The following is a 26,786-nucleotide window of genomic DNA, read 5'->3' as shown; positions in this document are numbered from 1 at the left end:
AAATCGGTCCATATACAGATTTCCTCACTTCAGCTAAAAGAATCCCAAGAGGATCCGGGTTAGAATAGGTCCTCAGTACCCCCTTGGTTGTCGTAAGAGGCGACTGAATGGGACGGTCCTTCGGATGAGACCGCAAAAACCGAGGTCCCGTGTCGCAGCAGGTGTGGCACGATAAAGAACCCTCCCTGCTCAATGGCCATATAAGCGCCGAGCATAGGCCGAAATTTTGCAGCCCTTCACCGGCAGTGGTGACGTCTCCATATGAGTGAAATATTCTCGAGCGGGACGTAAAACAATATTCAATCAATCAGCTAAAAGACGCAAACTGAAATGGTATGGACATGTCACTAGGTCACATGGCCTTGCCACAACAATCCTGCAAGGCACGGTACGATGCGAAAGTCGGAGAGAGGTCGACAAAGAAAGAAATGGGAAAACAACATCACAGAGTGGACGGGCCTGGAGTTGAGGGACGCATTGAGGAGGGCGGAGTGCTTGGATGAATGGAGAAAACTGGTTGTCAGAACTAAAGAGGCGCCCCATCGGACATGAGTCTTAGGGATTAAGGCGTGGCAAAGTCAACGCAACATCTAAGCATCACAAACCAATCATTACATCAAATGTCTTCTAACAATAATTATAGATATTAAAAAAGTTCAATGCTAGTAGATTGGAAATAAATGATGATCTTTTTGCACTTCAGGGCCGTAAGTAGGGTTCTAAATCAGGGGAGGCAGGGGATTGGGGGCCGCCGATTGACTTTACGACTGAAAATGACACTTTTTAAATCCCAATTTATCATGTTTGTGTTTCATTTGTACTATGTAAAGAATCGTAATATGGTGTCAAAGACAAAGGTGCTTGTCTTCATTTTAAACATATATCCTATAATATAACATTTATATAATTTTATTTTCTTTTTTGCCAAAAAATCAGACGAGGCAGTTGCCTCGTCTGCCTCATCGGCAGTTACGGCCCTGCACTTGATACATGGAAAAATTCACAAGATGCAATTCAGATTTCAAAAGAACATATAGTCTATGTAGGTTATTGTCATTTTTTAAAAGTATACATAAATCATAGTCTTACCTTCAAACTTAAGAAAACTAGCGATGTGCTACCCAAGATTTAAAACTAATAGAAAGATGGCGAAAAAAAAGGTGTTCTTAATGTCTCTTCCTGAAGAATGTACCTAAGTTAGATGGAAAACAAAATAATACAAAAATTAACAAATACACCTACATAACTATAGAAGCGGTAAAGAAAGCCCAATAAGTCCCGGCATAGACAACAACACACTCACATCAGTCGCTCTGTTCATCGGAATGATAGACGAACATGGGATATCCCTGCTCATCGTTAAGTTACCAAAGAAAGGGGATCTAAGTAGTAAGCAGATAACAACCGAGGAATTCGCTACTATCTGTACTATTCAAAGGGGGGGGGGGGGGGGGGGGGGGTGAACATCTGAACACGTGTACGGAGCATCGTCGCAAACCAGTACGGGTTATTGTTTCATTCTATTTCTATTTGTGAAATAGAATGAAACAATAACCCGTGGTTTGCGACGATGTGTACGGAGTGGCAAACACCATTATACATAAGTTTATAGACTTGTTTAGGGAGACGTTTGACAGAATAAGCAGAGACCAGGGCCGTAAATTACATGGAGGCGGAGGAGGCAGCTGCCTCCTCCAACTTTTGAGCCAAAAAAAAATTAAAATTTAAAGTTCATTAGAATTTATGTTGTTTCCAATAACTAAGAACATGATACCTCCCTTAAAAAGCATTCCAAATCTTTCTTTTAGAATGAGTTAGTCAAGTAACATCTTAGAAGGCCCTAGAATCAAGGATTTTGCACGAAACGTGTTCAGTGTGCACAAAATGTGCTCAGCGTCTGGGGGCCTGGGCGACCCCCAGACCCCCGCCTAATTTCCTGCCTCCTCCAAATTGAAGGTTAATTTACGGCCCTGGAGACAGGCTACATGGGGCTAAAGCAGTACGGGATTCCACTCTTCTAAACTTGAAACGTGTCATAAAATTGTTTCTATATATTTTGACACATGTAATGACACCTTTAACAAATATTGGGCATCTCCATTCTGTAGGCCTAGTAAATGTGATCTAATGAGATTATTTTAAAAGCTGAGGAAATGTAGTGCACGAGTTGTGGGGATTGTTTAGTGATCTATCGGTAAATTAATCGTGCTGCCAGTACTTTCAACACTCATCAGTGGACAGTATCAGCGATTGTTGGATTTCCACTCGGTCGCTATGAAAACTTGCAGTTATCTCTATGTTGATGACATTGTTTACCCCCCCCCCCCCCCATCTCTCTCTCTCTCTCTCTCTCTCTCTCTCACTCAAACAAACAAACAAACAAACAAACAAACAAACCCAATCTTATTAAAATCAGCTCCTCGATCCGATCTCTCTCTAAAAACTTTTTATACGTAGATCTACATAATTTGAAAATCTAAAGTTATCATGAGTTGAAGCCTATTGAATATATTGAAGCAATCAGTTCTAAAATGTTACAAATCACAAAGTTTGTGATAAGCTTTATCCAGATATTTATTAACCAAAATGATATGAAATGATAATATTATGGTAATATAAATATTTTTGAAATTGGTTGTGTATTCGGAAATACGCATTTCGTTCGTTAGTATTTTAACGGCAATCAAAATGCTCCATTTCCGTTACAACAAGCGCCATTTTGTGATCATTTGGTTGTTCATATTAAACATGTAGAGAAATGTGCAAGACATTACCTTAGGTTTAAATCGAGTAAAATCGAATAAAAGATGTATCTATGGAAGTATCTGAAATGATATCATATTTAAACTGAGATCTGTTTTGGTAAGCATTGTCTAAAAAGTTGAGGTAGACACGGCGTGTTTGATTCTGATAAATTCATTAAAATGTGGCCAAATACTAAAACATTACATCGATATTTTTAATGACCTTTTTTGAAAACATGCTTTCATTTTATTTGATCCAAGTTAGTGTGCTAAATGTGTTTGAAAATTGAAGAGGGACATTAACATTTTTGTTTCTATTGCACAGGTGCTTGGTTCTTGTGTATAAATAGAGGGTACATAATATTATGCATTATGTGTTCACTATGTGTATGTATCAAGATCCAACATCTTTGTTCTATTTTACATTAAGAACGGGTCACTATAGTGGAGGAAAAATATTGCAATTGATAATTTTGAGTTAAAAATGTCAACTTAGAACAATCTAAACAAAAATTGTGATATTAAATCAGTTAATTATTAGGAAGAAGACATGTATAGTATACATGTCATTGATCATCCTCCTGTGAAATGAAGTAAAATTAATATTGGAAATTTTTTATTACTACCTAATCTACTATATAAATTGATATATTACATATTTTTTCTGTTTTCCAACTTTAATCAACAGAGAAAGGTTCACAAAATGTGCAGGGGTGAAACAGTCCATCACATGACCTACTATTACCCGATCATGTGACGAACTGTTTCCCGGTCATGTGAGAAACATTACCCGATTAGCAGATTAAATAATTAAACAATTATTTCATGCCTACTAGAAAAACAGTCAAAACTATTGCCCCTCAGTAGTGGCGAAGACCTACGGCCTCTGACAAGTTTCCTGGGTCTTCATCACTACCTCGGGACAATAGTTTTGTGACTGTTTCCCGAGTAGGCATGAAATAATTGTATACTGTCAAATTAGGAAAAATTGAAGTATTGCTAAAGAACAGGGTTATGGGGTGACTTGCAACTTCTAGAGCTGGAATTTTATCCCCTTGAAACTTGGATTTCATTTTAGGATTGAATTTACTTTGATGATTTGGAATAGATCTTGCCAAGGTTTTGAATCAGTATGCGTTAATGTACTATTTGCAAATTGAATATGTTAGTCCTGAAACTAGTAACGGTTTCCATCGTTGTTAATATTCAGTATTGGATATATATTGATTGAAGTTTTGTTAGAAGTTTATGTAGATATATGTTTATTATAATCACAGGTTTTAGTTTAATCAAAACAAGTAAATACAAGTTCAGAAACTTTGTTGGTAAGGTATAAGTAGTACATATAAAAGAGGTAAGAAATCATAGGGAAAAATAGGGCTAGAATCAATCTAATAAAATAAGAATTTCTCTGACCATACATTGGAGAATGATCTGACAGCATTGCATTTGAGGTTGTTATTGGGTGTGATTTTTCCTCTTTTCAGAGGAAATCCTCTGAATGGCTCAATTTTCGAAAAAATGAAACACTGTGGGTTTGATCTAAAGTAGCAGAAAATTATTTTTTCAGGTAGGGTGAGGTGTTTTCCTCCTTTTGGATCGGTGTTTTTCTGCTTTCTAAGGAATTCAGTCACAGCCCTGTACAGTTATTGACCCCAGTCTCATGAATAATTCAACGAATATTTGACCAATAACAATAGCTTGACAAAGAATCAAGGTCCAATCAGGAATTGTTTTCTGAAGTGTATTTGGATTGTAAGTTCACAAGAAATGGCGTCGATCCATGAAAAGTTTAATGGAATTCCAAATATCAGCGTTAAAGAGAGATCTTGAATATTCTGCACCCATTGATTATCGTTAAAATATAATATTTTCTGTGGCTCTCTTACATTGCTCATGGCCAGCGCTGTCTTCAATTATTCTACCGTGTTTCTCGGGGATTATTGAAATGTGTATGATAAATACAAAGTGTGTTCTGATGTAACAGTTAAACTTTCATGTTAGCGAAAGCCATCATTTGATTTGATTGGTCAAGTGTGAAAGATGAAATAACATGACCTCAGAAACAATGCTGTTGGATCTTTCTCCAGTGTAACGGTTTGAGAAGATCTGATTTTAATTAGATTGGTTAGAGAAGATCTGATTTTAATTAGAATTGGGATAGAATTAGGATTGGTCGGGAAATTTGTAACCATGCATTTTATCTCACCTGAGCTGAGGACTCTGATGAGCTTTTCTGATCAGATACTGTCCGATTTCTTTTTCTTCCAGTATGGAGTTAACTCATATTTGAGTGTTTGTATTCCAGTGTGAGGTGGGCAAACAGCTGAAAATCCTTAAAATTTCAACCAAACTAGCCACAAAGCATTCCTGGGTAAAGGACAATTGAAACTGTTTCAAAAAAGGGTCATGAAAAATAGTGGAAATAGGGCATGGTGATTAAAACATGTTAAGAAACACTTAATCATTGAAGTCTTGGTCAAGATACAATTATGTGATGAAGATTTAAGTTTGTTCAATTCATGAGCCAAACGAGGACACCCTGGCCTGGTGAGAACATGAGAATATATATTTCAAAATCTTTTCAACCAATAGAGTATAGTTTATCAAATTGATATGCAACTTATTCTCGTGTATTGTAGACTTCTCACCATGGGGATCCAAGTTTTATTAGGTCCTTAGTACCCCTTGCTTGTTGTAAGAGGCAACTAAATGGGGCAAGACCCTGTGTCACAGCAAATATGGCACGATAAAGATCCCTCCCTGCTCAAAGGCAGTAAGCATAAATTTTGCTGCTCTTCACTGGCTATCTCCATATGAGTGAAAAATTCTCAAGAGGGACGTTAAACCATATACAAGCAACCAACCATGAGTCTTGGGCCTCAATAAGGGTTCTAAGTTTTACATAGGAATGAATAGGACAAAATTTAAGAAATTTTCTCTAGAACCACAAAGGCACAAAAAATACTGAGCACACTTGTGTAGTTTAGGTTCAATATTGTCCATATCATGACCCCTGCAGTCTGCATGGGCCCACAGGATGGGTTTAAACATTTTAATGGGAATATGTAGGAACATTTTTAAAATCTTGACAACTGCAAGGATGTAATTTGTCAAGGTAATGTGCGTAATTTCTCATGCATGGTAGATTTAAGTTATTTACATTATGATCCCTCCCCTGAGTTGGAGCAAGGCCACAGAAATGGCTTTACAAAGGACTCTATAAGAATTCTTTTCAAAATTTTCTTAACAACCACAGGGTCACATTATGTCAAATTGATATGCCACCCTCATGTAGTGTAGATTCAAGGCTATTCAAAACTGGGCCACAAGATGGGGTTAAAGTTTTGCATTGAGATATATAAGAATATTCTTTAAAATTTCCTTGATATCCAGAAATAGACAAGGTGTAAATATGAATACAAGCATCATAGTGTAGTGTAGATTTAATTTTGTTTACATTATGTTCACTGAGACACAGTTGATTATATATGTCAGCATGATTGTAAACATGTTGATTATTTGGTAGGAAAGGAAAGAAAATGGAGGAAGGAGGTGTGCTTACCATTCCAATGCAACCAGCTCAGCCCCAGACATTTCAAGTTTACCAAAGACCAAATGCCCGAACATTTCAGAGAAGAGGCCCACCCCAGGATGCAAAGGGAGGAGCCCCAGATGGTGACACTGCAACAGGTCCTGTCATGTTTGATGGGAAACGAATGAGAAAAGCAGTCCACAGAAAAACAGTCGACTACAATACGGCAGTTCTTCAGTATTTAGAGGTCTGTCAGAATTCTGAGTATTATACAAGTTTCACATTGTCTGCTTTTCTGTGCTGTGCATGTATCTAAGGGGAAGTGGGACAGATTATGTCTGTGGTCATTAAAAAAATTGAATAATGGGAAATACAAAAGTAGCCAAAATAAAGACTTTACCTAAAGGAAAACAATACCTTTTTAGCAGCTGATATTCTTATTGTTTGACCAACTGTGCTAGAGAAATGAATTGAAATAAAATCAGCTGTATGTACTAATTTCTGGGAATGGAACTGCATAGTTGAAATGTCTGGTACTAATTTACATTTGAAAGCATTGATTTTTATTTGTGATTTGAGAAGATTTTTTTACTGTGTATACACCTCTTGCAAAAAGTGTATAGGGATATATATGAATCACTGTCATGCATGTCCATCTTTTTATACAGAAAAATCCATAAATTAGTACTAACACGAATGCAGCTAATTTACAGATGCAACTGTATAACAAAGTTTTTTAATCCTGACAAAATTCTTCATATTCCTTTGATTAATAAATTTGATATAACTAATTCAGATTTAGTTAGTTTACGGATATAACGAACTGATATTCATTCCCCAAATACATTAAAACACATGTATTTGTAAGTTCTGTTTATCACAAAAAAATTTCCCAAGCGAATATGAAATTCATATACAGTGTACCACATTTAATGGGTTCTCTCTACTTTCCTTTTTACCATTGGATATCCCTCACAACTGCTGTTTTATATCCTTATTCCTCTGTCAGAAACCACTCCATCTATCAAAGTCCTGAGGGACATCTCCATGTATTTGTACAAGTGGCAGGCAAGTCCTGCTTGAAGTACCAGTAATAGCACTCATGCCTGTGTCAAGTGAAGGTTTTCATTTTAGAAAATTAGCCAAACCGAAACTGATGTTTATTTCAGTAATTAACACACAGGATTATCATTTGCTTTTCTATTAAATATACTTGACATTTATTTATATTAAGTTTAATTTGATTGGATGGTATTGTTGAATCAGCTGACTTCAAAATAGCACACATGAAGAGTACACATGTCTTCTAAATACTGCAAAGGTCTCCATAATTTCTGTCAATTATGTCTTCAAGTGAAATTTTGCACTAATAATTAGTCCTAAGGGATGGGTATCTTCAAAAATTTTGTATCACAATTTATCACAAAATTTATTCACAATATCATGATGATATTGCGGTATTTTAAGATATTCTGGTTTTTCTTAATTCTCTGTTATTTTCATTACTGCTTTGGTGTTAAAGTGGAAAAAAGACCAAATTCAGTTTATTTTAAATATTACTTTTGTATCAGTAACTGTAATAAAACAATTTAATAACAAAAATTATCAGATCAAATAATCAAATGACTCACAACCTGTGACTAGAAAAATAAAAAATAACAATCTTCCGCGTTTTTACCATGTTCGGACGCCTTTGTGTTATTTTTTTGTTATTTCCTGCAACAGTTAATTTAAAATCTAACGCACAAATGTAATTTTTCTTGAATTTACATATGTCCAAAATTACTGTTTTTTTCCTTCTCTGCTGTATTGCGATACATATTGTGGGAGGAATTATCACAAAATACTGGTAAAATTGCATGTCCCTACTAATAAATAATAGAATGTAAGTACTTGCATGTGTTTTGAATTGTTTCTGCTTTTGGTAATGGTGGATTTAATTCTATAATCAAAGATGAATATTTGGGTGGGGATTCCATACCTTGTAATTTTCCCTTCTCATACCGAATTCGTTATATTATTATATTACAATCCAATTCCAGCTGTAGAAGACTTTGTTATAAAGACAGACAACTGTGATTATGATCACCATACAACATTAGAATGTGCACTTTTGAATACAGTAAAATATGTTCTCTCTGTCTCCCCCATTCCATTATAAACCATTATACCATATAAAATATCATTTTATGTAGTGACCAGTGTGTTGTTTTTATAATATATTTTACAATAATTTTGTCTTTCACAGAACCGAATTTGGCAGAGAGATTACAGGGATATGAGAGCCATACAGCCAGATTCATTATATCAGATTGATGTAAGTTTTTGTATGTTTCCAAATTTTAATGAAAGTGAAATTTTAGGGTTTTTTTTTAATGAAAACATGTATGCATTAAAACACATGACATTTTATATGATAAGAATGTTAACATCTTGTGCAACAAACATTCTAAATGTTAATGATTCCTGAACACTTGATCTTCATGCTGAGGGCTATTTATGACTCCTTTGTAGATTCCACCACCTATATCTATGATAGAGAACTCCATGAATTGTGTGACAACCAAATTCATTCGAGCATCTACGAATAAATTCAGATGTCCAATATTTTGTCTTGCTGTAAGTATTGTATACACATTATTGCATTCATATTATGTACCTAAATACATCTGTATTTTTCATGAATATACTCAGACATGTAAATGTGTAGTCATTATAGTAGTAAATATTATTTGGTATTAGTTGTGAATGAGTACTTTACATGAGAATGGTTGATATGGTTTGGTATTAGTTGTGAATGTGTACATGAGAATGGTTGATGATTTGATGCCAGTGTTGCTGTTACAAATGTGCAAATTAATGATGTAATCCAATGAGTAAGTATCACTGCAACACTTGACAGCACAGTGGCATCAGTCCATGATCCACAAGTTTACTAAATTTTGAATATTTGGATGCTGTTAAATGTTGTATAGTGCTAACACACATGTATATGTACATAAGACACCCCCCTCCTCCATTTCAAAACAGAAAAAAATTAGGTCCTGTGTATGATGTGCACCCAAAAATTGAAAACGTCTAGATCGAAGTTTTACAGGGTATTATTGATGGAGGATTTACATGATAAGGTCATACATTGAAGATGAAATTTGTAATGAGAGCATGGGAACAAAATCATTCATGAAATGTTGGATGTATAGTTAAGATTACACCGTGGAAAAAGTATAACATTTTATTTCTATGCATACATGTAATATGCATCCCAGACGTTGAATAAAAAATTCTTGTGTGTGTGGCTGCATGCAACACCATTGAATCTGATGAAAACCAGATCTTTGATCTGCTCCGATATTCTAATGTCACTAATACTGCTGACATGACCCTATACAAGATGATTTCAGCTCTTTGTATTAGCGACATCAGAATATTGGAGCAGATCAAAGATCTAGTTTTAATCAGATTGCATGAAACACAAGACTATATGGTGAGTCTCTGTCCTGTGTTGCAGAAATGTTTGTAATGTGATTATACTTTGAACATTATTATGCCCCATATTATTAAGTGTCATATTGTTTTGCACCAGTCTTTACACCAAGTCTTGTCTGCTCAATAATATCTTTTTAAAGAACCCTTTGCTTGACAGACATCAAACTTGTCAAATATGTCAATATTTTGAGAGCCTTGTCCTTAATGGACATCAAAGTCGGTACACTGGTAATTCGTAAGGAGTAGATGAACACTATTGATTTTGAGTTCACATGATCATGGGTCAAACTGGACATGGTAATATATTGTGACATGTCTCCTCTATATTTTGAGAATCATATGCTTGATTGACACCAAACTTGGTACTTTGGTATATCCTAAGGAGTAGATGACCCCTATTGATTTTGAGAACACATGGTCAAAGATCAAGGGTCAATCCACTCTGGACATAGGAAAATAATATATGCTCGATATCCTGAATTGTTTTGGCACTACTATCAGTTAAATAGTATGTGTATGTGTGTATAACACTTTTCAACTTTGCACCACGGGGTCATACATGTTTCTGAAACATTTCTTATTTTGTTACAGTGGACGCCTGAAGGCAGACGACTAGTCACTGGTGCCTCCAGTGGGGAGTTTACTCTCTGGAATGGCCTCACATTCAATTTTGAAACAATTCTTCAGGTATTTTACATTCAATGACTATTACATAAAATTGAGATCACAGCATATTATGTTAAGGCCAAAAAAAATTCATTACTTGGCACTTTGGACCTATTTTGTCAAAAATAAGGTGTTGGAGAATGTTTTTCATTTAACTTGACAAGGATTTTTTAAATTCAAAAGTTGTTGTCTTAAATAGAATTAAACAGTTTCAGCATAAAGCAAGCATTTGAAAATCATCCCAAAGTGTGCCATGGCAGAATAACTTTTAAGCTCACCTGAGCCGAAGACTCAAGTGAGCTTTTCTCTGACATCAAAATTTGTCGTCGTCGTTGTAAACTTTTCACATTTTCATCTTCTTCTTCAGAACCTCTGGGTCAATTTCAAATTAACTTGGCACAAAGCATCCTTTCAAGTTTGTTCAAATGAAGGGCCATGCCCTCTTCAAGGGGGAGATAATCACAAAAATGCAAAATTAGGGTATTCAAGTGGTTATTTATGCTGGGGGTTAAGTACACGTTTTTCCGCGTCCAACATTACGCGTGGGTGAAAATATGCGGTGATTGAATATAATATGCATCATATCAAATATTTATAACTATACGTGTGGGGGAAATTTATGCACTTGTTACGTGACTGCATAATTAGTGTAAATTTCCCCCACGCTTAATTAACCACTTTTACAGTAGTTACCGTCAATTTTAGAAATGTAATGCACTTAGCACAGACATGATTTTTCTCCACTTTAAATCTGTTCTCTATATAACGAATTTCTAGGTTGTTCAGAAAATTTCATTGTTCACAAATCTTATTTTTCGCTCTATCTGAACTCTTCAAATGTCTTGAGCGAGACATTCGAGGAGTTTTGATTGATTTTCCAGAATATTTGGGTTTGACTTTAAAATTTGACATACCTCCGTCCGGCCCCCTGGACCCCTTGATCCGAAGTCACTGCTCATAGATATCCCGCTGGGGGAGGACCCCTTCCCCCCCCCCCCCCCCCCCCCCCCCCCCCAGCATTTTCTATCTATGTCTGTTAGCAAGATGTTATTGCATATGAATTATGATGATCTCTTTCTTTTCCATAACATAAAAAGATGAATAAGAAGATCATCAAAAGATGAATCTGTTCAATAACATCAAAAGCGAGTCGACTCTTTGACCCCTGTGGTCTTGGATTTCCAAATGACATTGCAATTTATTGGCTATAATCATTTTTATTTGGTTGTCAGTGGAGCATTCATATTGTTTTGAAATATCTAGTTTCAAAAATATTTCACTCAGATCTACCATGAGTAGAAATTTTACTACTAAGAAATAAATTTCATTTTTTAAAAATACATGTAGACATGAACTGCAATGGCATTGTGCTTTACACCAGCATACTTCATGAAATATGTTAGTGCTTCAAGAAAATAATACCATCCTAGATCATTGCAGGTCATAACCACGTGTATTTTCAAAATGTAAAAATTTTGATATTTAAATTCTACTTGCGTTTCTGTTGTAATTTCCAGCCATTAATGTAGCCTTACTATATTAATCAGGATTCATATGCACATTGTTTACTGGTTCATCTGTAACGCAGTCATGAGAGGCTGTCGTTAAAATTGGTAAAGATATCGACGGCAAAAACAATGGAAATATAAATATCTGTATTTATTGATTATTATAAAAGTTGACATTACTCGGTACGAAAAGTAATTTGGTCTATTGGACGTTACTTTTGTACTTTCAGGCTCACGACACATCCTGCAGAGCCATGCAGTGGAGCCACAATGACAACTGGATGGTAACAGCTGACCATTTTGGTTACATCAAATACTGGCAGTCCAACATGAACAACGTAAAAATGTACCAGGGACACAAGGAGCCTATTCGCGGGCTAAGGTATCACCATCTTCACATGGATTTCCTCAATTCAAGGATCCATGACAAATCAGTTCACTTGTTTGTATGTGGTTTTGTCTCAGATTGTGCTGCTAGTTTAAGCAGTAGCTATGAACTTGACCCATCTGGACATATCCTGTGTGAAGAGACCAGGAACATAACTATGTGGGTTTTTCCTGTAGCTTGGACGCTTTCTGTAAAATATTTTTTTGACACACAAACTGAAATGCTTTGTTTCAGTTTTGTTGAATATTTTACTTGTTCTCTATTTGATGAATCAGGCAGACTCTCCTGATGTTATGCAGGAAAAGTCCACATATTTTGATAGGTGTGCGATGTTCGGGTATTGGATGTGAGAAATATGGGTTGTGTCTAGGTTTTAATAAAGGCAGTTGCCCATTGATATTAGCATGGTATACATTAGAAGGATTTGTGAAATAAATTTTACATCGATTTAATAAAGGCTGTGTGCCCATTTGGTTTCATTACAATAAAGGCATTTATGCCCAAATATGGTTTTGATATTAATAAAGGCTTTAATGCCCTAATTTGGTTTAATTTCAATACAGGCGGTAATGGCCATATTAGGCTTGATTTTCAATAAAGAATTCATGCTCAGCTTTGACCAAAATTTAATAAAGGCAATAGCCCAGTTTCCTTTAGAAATATAGACCATTGTGTCTTTAAGCTCATTGATGATATTGTCATTGTCACCATTAAATGAAAACAAAATATTGTTAAGTCATAAAGGAAAAAAACACTTCATAGAAAGGTTTTATATTTCATTGCATCATTCATCACATGTGCAATTCTTCATTTTGATTTGAATTTTCACTTGCTGTTCTATCTTTCTGTCATTCAAATCTTCACTGTTCATTACATTTGAAAATAAGGGTTAAAAAAATAAAAGCCTATGCATACTTCTTAAGCCTTAGCTTTTGTGGAGCAACTGTTCGGAGAGCTATTGTCATGACCCCTGTGTTGGCAGCATCACACTTTAAGGGAAAAACTTTAATCTTTGCAGTGTATTTTTTTATTCTATTGGATAGGACTTTGGTATATCACATGTAGATTATTCATGACCAGGCCTTTAATTTGGTGTTAAGCTGTTTATCTAACCGAGGATAGGGCTTTGATATTTCACATATATAGATTCCTCATAACATTTTTTTAACATTAACATTATTAATTTAACATCAACATTTTTTTACCTAGTGACCTTGGACTTTGACCTACTTTTCAGAAACTTTTACCTTGGTTATATCTTTTAAGGGGTAAGGAGAGTCGCCCTTCCTGGCAAGCTCCATTGTCTTCTGACAACTCTTGTTATACACCTATCATAGATGGGTTGTATTATGGTACAGTGCATTTGTCTGAACACCTTGTTGGTCATCTTTGTAAGGCTAGGATTATCGAACTGGATAAATTATCCATCTGAGCACCTTGTTGGTCAGATAAAAACAGTCCTCGTAAGGCTAGAATTATCAAACTTGATATATATGTTCCCAATGATTAGAGGAAGGAGCCTATTGTTTTGGAAGGTAAAAAGTCAAGATCAGATTTTCATTGGTAATTTGTAGTCCATACAATGGTTTGTTTGGATATATTGAATGGATGGATTTCGCTGAGTGAGCATTGCTCTTGTTTTAGAAAGGAGAAATACCAGTAGTAGTCATTATTGTCATGGATGGTTTAAGCATTCTCTTTTCATCCACTTCATTATTTAGATTTCATCTTCACCCTTGCTAGATATCGTTGTTTATTAACTTTACAGTGACCACCAGTCCTATTGTAGTAAAACTGGAATATTTCTTGGGATGGTGACAATGACAGGTTGTGGTTTGAATGTTTTTTATACATCTGTTTCATTGATTTGACCTAATAAATTTCTAGCGAGATGTTTTGTTTCCTTTGTTTTTCTGATATAGTTTTTGCCCGTCGGATAGTAAATTTGCCACCTGTTCTGATGATGGAACAGTACGAATCTGGGACTTCATGAAATGTCACGAAGAAAAAATCCTCAGAGGTATGTTGGGGTTTTGATGGACAAATGTGGACATGCTGCTGTAAATTGATAACCTTAATCTGTCCATGTGACACATTCAAGTTTCATCTATCATAAATTGGCTTTGGAAAAAATGAATTTGCTGAAATATTTATAAGTGAAAGACTGCTTGTAATAATCATGAAAAGCAATGAGGGACACTGTAGTATTTGACGACTGAATAGTCCTATTGTATACACTACACTGATACATGACTTCATTTCAAGTATTAAATTGAGGACCTTTAACTTCTTGTTCAGAAATGAACTCTGCTGAAGAGCCATGTGGTATCGGTTAATGATGGACAGTGGAATTTTGGGGGTGTTGGGGTGTTCACATGTGTAAATTATCTGTCAAAGCAATGCAAATTATAAAATTCACACTAGATATTATGACATACTCGCAGTCAACAAAGGTTTGGATGGTGGGAGTCTGATTGGATTAGAAATGAGACAGTTCTTTTGTTTTTCTTTCCTCATTTCTAAATATAGGTCATGGATCTGATGTTAAATGTGTTGACTGGCACCCACAAAAAGGTTTATTAGCATCCGGAAGCAAAGACAACCAACAACCAATCAAATTGTGGGATCCTAAAGCTGGAACAAGTCTAGCCACCATGTAAATTAATGTTATTTTGATTTCTGAACTGTTTTAGTGCAAATACCAACTTTAATTCTAAGAAGCCATTACTGGCCCTGAAATTTTAAACTTTCGTCTATTTCATAAAAACTTGCTTTCCATGTTGAACACGAAAATCTTCCTGAAAATGATTCCAAATTTGGAATATGGCACCACAAAGTTGGTATTTTTTTTTCCATTGGTATGCCTGAAAATTGTGCATAACCCTAAGACGTTTTTCATACATGTACTTGCAACATTAAATATGGAAATTGACATCTCTCAATTCAAAGATTGATGCAAAATGCTAACATTTGCTGAAGCCATACCTGAGAAAATTATATGTTTTGAAGGAGATGGGAAATGCATTGTCATAAATAGTGAATCTGTGATCCATTGCCAAACTTATTGTTGAATTTCCTTATTTTACTACAAATTTATACAAACACTTCTCTTATCTATGTAGTTTTTTGGTTAATATTAGAATCAGATTAGACTCTTAGTTGACTTAGGTTCTTTAGTTAATTTGTATGTGTTATCGACATGCCAGGTTCTTAAAGTGTGTGAAATGTATGAAAATCATTTGCATTGGTATCCCTTGCCAGTCATTTAATTAGAATTTACACAAGTAATAGGTCAGAATTTTTCTAGAATGGTTTCAGTGCTTGGTACCTGGTTTATGTAAAAGTCTAAATCTTTAGTTTTCTTTATTATATCTGTGCAGAAACGCTGCTCAGAAATAACCGCATACCTTGAAAGAAATTGGTCACAATTTATGAAACATTGTAAATTCATTAATGAAATGCTCCTTGACTTGGCTACTGTTCTGTAATAACTCTTTTGACATCTTAAGACATGCTCACAAAGCAACAGTCATGGAATTAAAATGGAACAAGAATGGAAATTGGTTGCTGACTGCCTCAAGAGACCACCTGTTGAAGGTGTTTGACATTCGTAACATGAAGGAAGAAATTCAGACATTTAAAGGCCACAAGAAAGAAGCCACAGGTGAGTTGGTTCATTACCCTCCATAAGGTGAATGGACAGGTTCAGTGTGATAATGAAGGTTGATGAACTGGAGATATAAACATAAAATGATGATCGGGACTTGATGCCCACACAGCTCGAGTGGCAGTCATAAGTTGGCCTTTCTCTTTCCATCATTACAGCCTACTCCTGAATGGCCTTTATTTTTTTCCGCACCCAAAATACTTGGTATGATTTGTACTGTATAGGTAAACTTTCCTAAATTTAAAAGCTCAAAAAATGTAAGCATCATTTCATATGGAAGTCTTGTAAATCCTTTTGATACTTGCAACAATTTTTGGGTTGTCTTTGAAAAGGAAATTTGTAAGTGAGGTACGTGTAGGAAAATCTACTACGGCCCTGAGTGCTAAACATAGGTCTGAATTTGTAGTGTTTCTACTACAGCTGGGGACGTAAAACATGCAACCAACCAACCCCATTTTTAGCTCTTCTGAGCCAAAGGCTCAAAGAGCTAATGCTATGGCCATTTGTGCGGTGTGCGTAAACTTTTTAGAAAAAGGGCTATAACTCAAGAACCCCTTGGCCAATTCTTTTCAAATTTGTTACAGGGTATCATTGGCCCAAGGGCTTTCATACATACTAAATAGAGGGATGTGACCCTTTAACAAGGGGAGATAATCAGGAAATTACAAACAAAAGTAGTGGTTGCTAAAAAATCTTCTTCTCAAGAACCACAGGGCAGATTATCACCAAACTTACACATAAGGATGAGGATATGTTGTAGATTAAAAATTGTTCAAGGCATTACCCTGGGGCAAAGGGCGTGGTCTCAAGGTCACTTCAAAGTTGACCTAAATTTAAAAAATTTTTAAATTCCTTAAATCTTAGATATTTTAGTCATTATAAGGACTAGGATCATCAAATTTTGACAGTTGATGCATCTTAGGACCTTGTGTCAAGTTGTCTCAAAAGTAGGTCACGGTGACCTACTTTTTGAATTTTGCAGGTATTTATTTTAAAATTAATTTTGATGCATATCTTGGACACTTTGAAGCCTATGATCATCAAAACTTGTCAGTTGGTGGATCATGGGACCTTGAAATGCGTCAACTGAAAAATAGGTCACCGTGACCTACTTTCTGAATTTTATGGCTTATCATTTATAGATATATTTTAAGTTGTTATTTCAAATACTGAGAGGTTTAGAATCATCAAATCTTGTAAGTTGATGCATCTTGAGGCCTTGAAACATATTTATAAAAAAGTAGGTCAAAGTGACCTACTTTTTGAATTTTGCAGATATTCAAATTTCACATTTTCAATTTTAGATGCATATTTTGGGCACTGTAAAACCTAGGATCATCAAACTTTGTCAGTTGATGCGTCTTCAGTCTTCGGTTTGTGTCGACCAAAAAGTAGGTCACCGTGACCTACTTTTGGTATTTGACAGCTAAATTACTATATTTCAGACACTATTTGACCTACAATCATCAAACTTTGTCAGTTGATGCATCTTGAGTCTTCGGAGTGTATCGACCAAAAAGTAGGTCACTGTGACCTACTTTTGGCATTTGACAGTTATATTTATATATTTCAGTCACTAATTGCCCTACAATCATCAAACTTTGACAGTTGATGCATCTTGAGTCAACGGAGTGTGTCGACCAAAAGTAGGTCACTTTGACCTACTTTTGGAATTTGACGGCTATATTTATATATTTCAGATACTATTTGACCTACAGTCATCAAACTTTGTCAGTTGATGGGTCTTGCATGTTCGAAGGGTTTCGACCAAAAAGTAGGTCAACTTGACCTACTTTTGGAATTGGACACCTATATTTATATATTTCAGATACTATTTGACCTACAGTCATCAAACTTTGTCAGTTGATACGTCTTGCATGTTCAAAGGGTGTTGACCAAAAAGTAGGTCACATTGACCTACTTTTGGAATTGGACGGCTATATTTATATAATTCAGATACTATTTGACCTAGTCATCAAACTTTGTCAGTTGTTGGCTCTTGCATGTTTGAAGGGTGTTGACGAAAAAGTAGGTCACCTTGACCTACTTTTGGAATTGGACACCTATATTTATATATTTCAGATACTATTTGACCTACAGTCATCAAACTTTGTCAGTTGATACGTCTTGCATGTTCAAAGGGTGTTGACCAAAAAGTAGGTCACATTGACCTACTTTTGGAATTGGACGGCTATATTTATATAATTCAGATACTATTTGACCTAGTCATCAAACTTTGTCAGTTGTTGGCTCTTGCATGTTTGAAGGGTGTTGACGAAAAAGTAGGTCACCTTGACCTACTTTTGGAATTTGACGGCTATATTTATATATTTCAGATACTATTTGACCTACAGTCATCAAACTTTGTCAGTTGATGGGTCTTGCATGTTCGGAGTTCGCTGACCAAAAAGTAGGTCACCATGACCTACGATTGGAATTTGACAGCTATATTTCAATATTCAGATACTAATTGGCTTAAAATCATCAAACTTTGTCAGTTGATATTTCTTGGATTCTCAAAATGTGTAAACCAAAAAGTAGGTCACATTGACCTACTTTTTTTTTAATTCTTAGGATTTGACTAAAGATTTAGAATACTAAGAGGCTAAGAATAGAAATGGTGGGGTTGTACAATTTATCAGAAGAGCGATTCTAGGCCCTTGGGCCTCTTGTTTAAAGATGGGACTTATTTATTTTATGCAATGTACATGTATGTATATTTAGGATGTGTTAGGTACAAAATTTTCTCATGTACCTCCATAGATTGTGAATAGGTCACAAACTTACTCAAAATGCTGTCACTTGTGCAAATGTTCACTGACAGACCAGGTTCAGTTCTGGATTGTGTTCAGCAGTAAATTTAAAATATCCCAAATGATGAAAAGTTTACAGAATTCCACCATTTTAAAATAAATGCCATCCATTCATATCATCATGACAGATTCTGTATTATAAATTTCCTAAATTCTGGTTATATTTTATATTGAAAATGTGTTTATTCATAGCTCTATGGAATCTTTTTGAGATCAAGGCCAATGTATTATTGTTGCTTGATTCACAGGCATTAAAAGGGTTACTAAATTAAAGGGTCTTAACTGTAAATAAAGGCGGGGGGGGGACATTTATGAAGCAGTAGTCGACAGTAATAATTTTTTATACTCCCGTCAAAAACGGATCATATGGTATAGTGTCATCCGTCTGTCTGTCTGTCCGGACCTTGTTGGCAAAATGCAAAATAAACCTTAAACTCCAGGATCTTACAACTTGGTACATTTGATCAGCATGATGAGAGGAAGATGTCTATTGTTTTTCAAGGTCAAAGGTTAAGGTCGTAGTATCGGTTAATAGGAAAACCTTGTAAGCAGAATACAGACCGAACTATTGAGGACAGGACCGTCAAACTTGGTACACATACTCCTCATGTCAAGTGGAGGATGCCTTTTGTTCTTCAAGGTCAAGGTCGTAGTATCACTTGGAAAAGCCTTGTAGACAGGATACAGACTGCACGATTGGGGCTAGGACCATCAAACTTGGTACACGTACACCTTATGCCAAGCTGAGAATGCCTATTGTTTCTCAAGGTCAATGTCATAGTATCAGTTAGTAGAAAAACCTTATTTTTGTTTTCCAGATTATTTTTTTGTTATGAATACAGGTATTGCCTTGAAATTTTGTCACAACCTCTTTCTCAGAAGAATACATAATCAGTTCACATTTCAACTTGATTGGTGCATCATGACCTCCTTGAGGGTAAAAATAGGTCAAATAGTTTTCTGGACCTTTTCTCATCATGGATACAGATATTGCGCTGAAGGACTAATGGGTGTATGTTATGCAGATAGCAATACTGTTGTTGGATCTGAATTTTCCCAAATGAAAAAGTTTAAAATGTACTGTGAAAATTCAATAGTTATGCACGTGTACAAAACTGCCATGCTTTACATATGTTATGAAGTGTAGGAGATTTTTCACCTTTACATATGTTATGAAGTATAGGAGATTTTTTACCTTTACATATGTTATGAAGTGTAGGAGATTTTTCACCTTCTATATTTACAGCCGTGGCATGGCATCCGATACATGAAGGCTTATTTGTGAGTGGAGGATCCGATGGGGCTGTGATGTTCTGGAACATGGGGTTTGTTCTGTGTTTTACATCTGTTTCATTTTGTTATAAAGCTATGAAAGAGGGAGCATAAAAAATAAACAAGATTTCTAAACACTTAAACAAAATATCTTTGATGTGTATTCAATTTCCACACAAGCAAAAGGTACAGTACAATGTATAAGTAAATTAGCTTGGTAAAATAAAAACTCACATTTGAAGGATTTGAGTAATTATATCAGCACCAGATATAAACCTCTTCGAATTTTCAGACTCTAACGAAAAATTAAAAGTTTGCTTAGAGAAGAGCAATAAATTGCTGCATGATATTGTAACTCTGTGTCATAATATTGTAATTTAGACTTGACAGAGAAGTTGGTTCCATGGAAGAAGCTCATGAAGGAATGGTGTGGAGTTTAGCATGGCATCCTATGGGTCATATTCTTGCCACTGGTTCCAATGACCACTCAACGTAAGTGCAAACAATATTTATGAAAATGAAAAATTATAATGCAAATATCCCAGTAAACTGATAAAGAGGTATTGAAATTTATGCCCCATACTCTTTGTTATAGATATACTTGTAATAGTTTCCTTTATAAAAACTGATAAGCAGAGATTTGAATTGCAGCGTACATGCACCAGTACCCAGTTATGCAAGATCAGTATGAATAATTAGACAATTGTTTGGATACTTTGCAGGAAATTTTGGACACGGAACAGACCAGGGGACAGGATGAGGGACAGGTATAACCTGAACACTCTCCCTGGAGGCTCGGAGCATGAACTGGCCGAATTTGGTAGGGGACCTTAATCACAGTAACTTAGAGTGCTATATACATTGTATATCTGAAGAGTTCTATTTGACCATCAAATTCAACATTCATTCTTCTGTTTCAAGATAAGTGTATTTTCTGCAATAACCCTAATGTAATTACATTGTTATTGGGCTGTGTGGATAGTCAGGATCCCTATAGTGATCAGCTTGTGTCTGCATGCATTGGCAGTTTTCCAGACTTTTTGGTTATTAGCTATATTTTGCAGCTATTGAAAAATTATGCATCAATGGGTTACAGTTTGAATGTAGGCTTTATTGACCTATTTTTATGCCCCTGGAATCGAAGTTTCAGAGGCAAAGTTTTTGGCTTGTCTGTTTGTCTGTGGCAAAAAAAAAAATACCCCACTTTAACCTTGGTCATATTTTTTAATACAATAAGAGGTGGAGCTTTCATATATGGTATGTGTATTTATTGACACCAAAATCTTTAACCTTGTGATCTTAACATTGACCTTTGACTTGGTTCTACTTTGTTGTAATCTGGGGGCATCAGTATTTCACAAACACGCCTTGTTAAAAAAGTTATGGATCTTGAACTTAGCATATTTCAGGGATTTAACAGTTTTTTCCAGACTTTTGACTTTAGGCTCTCCCTATAGCTATCGACTTATTGGGTTACAGATCAAGGTTCAGTTTGGGCTTTCTTGACCTATTTTTGAAAGAGTTATGGACTTAGAAGTTAACACAAAGCAGGGTTCTTTTGTAATGCTTGCCGTCAAAAGGATATCTAATTACCATATGTGTTGTCGAAGTTGGTAGTTAATAGTTGTTAAAAATATTTGTATAGTAGAGGTTCATACTTAACACAAAGGTCGTTGTGTCATAATCCTGAATCCAATTTAGATAGTGTCATGACTGAACCAAGGTAATTTTACTAAGGTGAAGGTCATGGATAAATTGTTAGAATGTCTCTTCTAGGTCTTAACTTTGAAATTGAAAGATGTTTTAAAAACAGTAATACTTAGCAAAAAGGTTACTAGCAGGAAATGTGTCATGACCCCAAACTCAGGTCATTGTCATGGAAGTTGGTAACAAAAAGTTCAAAACATTTCAATGGAACAAAACTTTGTGACCTTGGATTAAGGTCAGTTGGTCATGGTCAGTGGTAGAAATGTTAGTGGAATGGTTGCTTATAACGAGACAGTGTATTGTAACCCTGAACAATGATCATGCAGCCAAGATCAAGGTCACTGATAATACAATAGAAATATTTGTCCAGGCCATAATTTTATAATGACAAATATTAGAAGTTAACTGACTCCACTTCAAGTAATACACAATCAACATGCTTTTAAGTTTGTTTTGTGTACCTCAGGTGACCATTCTTGTTGTATTCGTTGTGGTTAACTGTTTTCTTTTTGTTGTAGACCCTGATGCCACTGCTGGTCCCCTAATTCCTGGGATGGGACAGATTCCAAGTGGACAGATGTTAGCCACCAGTGAGGAAGGTAGGAATGCTTATCAAGGTTTGGCATTCACCTTTTTGGAAATATCTTAATTACTTGTCCTGCCAGGTATTTACTAATGCGAGGGCAGTAATAAGATATCTGAATTACTTGTCCTGCCAGAAATTGACTAGTGCGAGGGTGGTAATAAAATATCTGAATTACTAGTCCTGCCAGAAATTGACTAGTGCGAGGGCGGTAATAAAATATCTGAATTACTAGTCCTGCCAGAAATTGACTACTGCGAGGGTGGTTATAAAATATCTGAATTACTAGTCTTACCAGAAATTGACTAGTGCAAGGGTGGTAATAAAATATCTGAATTACTTGTCATGCCAGAAATTGACTAGTGCGTGGGTGGTAATAAAATATCTGAATTACTTGTCCTGCCAGAAATTGACTAGTGCGAGGACAGTAGACTTGAAGCCTTAGAGTGAATTTCCAGCATTTTCCACATATATTTGCATTTTCCATATTACTCAAAGTATCAACTCTCAAATAGACAATAAATTTTTTTTATTGTACCCTTCAATGTTAAAGACATTTTGAATTATATGCTATTGGGGCACCCGTGTATGAAGCATTTAAAAGATCTCGAAAATTTCACCTCGAACTACAAGTGTCAATTTAAAACCTTGCTCACATTAAGGATTGTACAAAAGTCAGACGTTTACACTGTACTTGTGGCGTTTCAGTAAGACTGACAAAATCAAAGTACTTTTTTAATTTTTTTAATGCATATACCTGTACATGCCCAGTTTTGAGGACTGACAAGGAGGTAATAATGTAGGGGGTGGTAAAATGATAAATGAAACCAAGGTGAAATGTATGTATGCACATATTCACGTAACATTTTTATTAAATAAATAAACATTGAGTAATGATAATGCTATGTTTATGGAAAGGATGAAGGAGGCAAAATTTCTCTTGGTGTTTCAGTACAAGCAGAAGTAGAAGATCTGCCATCTATACCTGGTCTGGACTGGTCTGCAGATGAAAGCTTCTTCAAACAACAGGAACAACCTAGAATGCCAATAAAAAAGATACCCTACGCCAAGCCCATTCCGTGGGACTTTGAGCGGGCTTGGATGACAAACAAGTTACCAAAAATGGAAAAAGAGGATTCCAAGCGACGACGTGACTTTGATAGAGACTGGGATAAAGACAACAATAATAGAAAAGACAGGCGAAACCGGGGAAGGGACAGAGACAGGTGGAGCATCGTATCTGTGGGGGGGGGGGGGGATTTAAGACTAGAGATTAAAATGATATCAGTAAATTCAGGGGATGGTTGGTGGTTGTTTAAATTTGAGTATGGATGACTAATATATACATGTAAGGATACCCCAGATTTAGTGGAGGTGGGATTATTACACAAAATATGGGAGTGTTGTCTTCCAATTGAGAGCAAGTTGAAAATTGGCACCCACATGCATGCACTTGTTATTATGCACATTGATTTTACATGTAATTGTCTTTACTCTGTAGAAGGCATGTAATGCTTAGTTGTCTTTACTCTGTAGAAGGAACAATGACGAGGGGTGGAAGGAGGAGGACTACAATAATGAGGAAATGAATTCTAACAGTAACTATGACAATAGGTTAAATCCAAGTCATGGACACATGGGTGGAATGATGGGAAATATGCCACCTGGAGATTCAAATAAAGGCAGGGGCTCATTCAACCAAGGACCAATGCAGAAGAGAGATGGAATGGGCAACAGTGGTCCTGGGAATATGCGCATGACTCCGAATAAAACAAATCCGAATTTCATGAAGGAAAACATGGACTCTGGAGGCATGATGAAAGGGAACATGGGTCCAGGTGGAATGAACATGAATTCTGGAAATTTTGGCAACATGAACCCTAGGAACTTTGGTGGAATGAATAACATGCCGTTTTCAGGTCCAGACCAAAGAGAGATGTTCCCTAAACAGGGTCCTGGCCCCATGAATAACCCACCAAGATTTCAAGGAAATCAAGGTAAGAGTATTGTGTTAAAATCATTGATATTTTGTGATATCTTATTTCTGTGATATTCGATTATTCAGTGGCGTGAATTTTCAGAAACATTCATTTTGTTCATCCCAAGGTCTGTATAGAACTGTTCACAAGAACTTTGTTTTTGAGTCGGATCAATTTTGTATAAAACACGGAAATTAAGTTACAATGTATAAAAGGGAATTACTGTAAATGTATTATGTTTAAAGCGTGTATGATATTTGGCGGAAATTGATTTTTTAACAAGTTAGCAAAGATTTAATTTATCGCTTTCAAAATGTGCTATATAAAAACATGTACACAAGACATTTAGCAATGTATTTTATTTAGTGGTAGCTGTTTAGTGGTAGCTGCTTTCTGCAAAAGGTGCTAAATAGAATACACTGTCAAATGTAATATGTCTACAGCACATTACACATGTTTCATTCATTACTAAAACTATATCCAAATACAAATGTGTATACACACACAACACTCAATAACATGAAATGATCTGATTAATACTTGTACATTTTTCTAAGATATCCATTTTGGAATTCTTTTTAAAAAATTGTACATGAACTTCTGACAGGTGGACAATTTGGCCCAGAATCTTTCCAAAACGCGAATAACATGCAGGGAAATAACATGCAGGGAAATTCATGGCGACAAAACAGAAAGCAGTCTGACAAGTTTAGTGGCCAGGACAACTTCCACGAAGATAACGATTATCGCACCGATACTGATTTTAGACAGGACAACAAAAATCAGCAAAGTTTTCGCGGTGGAAGAGGTGGGAGATTTCAGAATCGAGGGGACCAGGATGATCGTTGGAGTGATAACTCTGGGCAGCAGTGGAGAAATGATAATAACATGCAGGAAAATTGGGGATCTGATGGTGGCAATTTTCAAATGGACAGTGATCCTATGTATGATCAGAACTTTGGTGGAAATACAGGGGGTAGAGGAGGCAGGGGTGGAAGAGGAAGAGGAGGGGGAGGATGGAATGAAAGACGAGGAGGAGGTGGTGGTGGTGGTAGAGGAAATCGCAATGATGGGAATTTCAATCAGTCAGATTCATTCAATCGCAAAAGAAATTGGAACCAAGGACCAGGTGATAGTGACTTTAATAATAGTGGACCTCGGAACAGTGGATTCAAAGGAGGCAGTGGTTCTCAAGGGGGTTGGTCAGATGATCACAGCTCAGGGGGGAGAGGAAGGGGCCGGGGGAATAGGGGAAATCGGGGGTTCAGAGGGGGCAGAAGAGGAATGTCTTAACATTGTGATGATCTCGTCATTTGCATTTCATTTCATTATAACATTACATGTGTTTGTATAATAAATGGAAAGTACAATGTTTCATTGATTGCAATTTCATTTCTTATAGAAGTAAAAGTGATACATTTTATACGAAATATTTTCAAAAGCATTATGTATAAAGGTTTAGAAAGATTTGGAACAAATGCACCTAATTTTAAAATGTGTACATGTATGTACATGCAGTTTAGGACACATACATGTAGTGCCTTGGAATTGGATTTTCTTTCTGAACTTTTAAATTGTTGCATGTGTATATACTGTATTAGCTCACCTGAGCTGAAAGCTCAAGTGAGCTATTCTGATCACCTTTTGTACGTTGTCTGTCTGTCCATCTGTCTGTAAATCACATTTTCATCTTCTCCAGAACCACTAGACCAATTTCAATCAAACTTGGTACTCATCATCCATGGGTGAAGGGGATTCAGGTTTCGTCAAATGAAGGGCCATGCCCCTTTCAAAGGGGAGATGATCACGAAAAGACAAAAATGGGGGGGGGGGGGGGTGTCAGAAAAGTTCAAATTTACATCAAACCTTCTTTAAAGTGGGGTAACAAAAGGGGATCAGTTTTACATGTAATTATATAGGGAAAATCTTTAAAAATCATCTTCTCAAGAAGCATTGGACCAGAAACGTTGAAAATTACATGAAAGCTTCCTGACATAGAGCAGATTCAAGTTTGTTAAAATCATGGCCCCTTGGTGTAGGGTGGGGCCACATTAGGGAATTAAAGTTTTACCTGCAAATATTTAGTGAAAATCTTCTCATGAACCACTGGGTCAGAAAAGTAGAAACTTACATGAAAGCTTCCTGATATAGAGCAGATTAAAGTTTGTTAAATCATAGCCCCCAGGGGTAGGATGGGGCCATATTAGGGATCAAAGTTTTACATGCGAATATATAGGGAAAATATTTATGGGCTGGGGGGCTCAGGTGAGTAATGTTGCCCATGGGCCTCTCGTTTTTAAAAGATATGTTTGATCTTCATCATTTGTTTTCGTACAAAGCAGTGTTTTATGAACTCTGCTTTTTATCGTAAAATTGAAACAATTGTACATGCAAGACTTTGATATAATAAAACAAACAACAAAAAACATGACAATGAT

The 26,786-nt window shown here is 35.9% G+C and overlaps 1 protein-coding gene across 2 annotated transcripts; it reads left to right on the top strand.

Annotated features, from left to right (window-relative positions):
* The first annotated feature begins 2,681 nt into the window (after positions 1-2,681).
* LOC125647634 (pre-mRNA 3' end processing protein WDR33-like) lies at positions 2,682-26,786 on the top strand. Of its 2 annotated transcripts, none has more exons than XM_048874389.2 (16): positions 2,682-2,862; positions 6,274-6,526; positions 8,528-8,596; positions 8,794-8,898; positions 10,357-10,452; positions 12,170-12,321; positions 14,250-14,347; positions 14,857-14,983; positions 15,837-15,991; positions 20,054-20,132; positions 20,461-20,571; positions 20,802-20,899; positions 22,305-22,385; positions 23,322-23,595; positions 23,906-24,366; positions 24,956-26,786. In XM_048874389.2, the coding sequence occupies exons 2-16, from the start codon at positions 6,287-6,289 to the stop codon at positions 25,639-25,641; spliced, it is 2,832 nt and encodes a 943-aa protein (XP_048730346.2). In that variant the 5' UTR covers positions 2,682-2,862; positions 6,274-6,286; the 3' UTR covers positions 25,642-26,786. The 2 variants fall into 2 exon arrangements, with proteins under 2 accessions (XP_048730346.2, XP_056012389.1); XM_056156414.1 differs by lacking the exon at positions 2,682-2,862 and adding an exon at positions 5,005-5,294.

This window comes from Ostrea edulis, chromosome 1 (genome assembly GCF_947568905.1).
Source record: "Ostrea edulis chromosome 1, xbOstEdul1.1, whole genome shotgun sequence".
Taxonomy (NCBI): Eukaryota; Metazoa; Mollusca; class Bivalvia; order Ostreida; family Ostreidae; genus Ostrea; species Ostrea edulis.
Note: the sequence above shows the minus strand (reverse complement) of the source record. Positions and strands in the feature narration are given on the sequence as shown.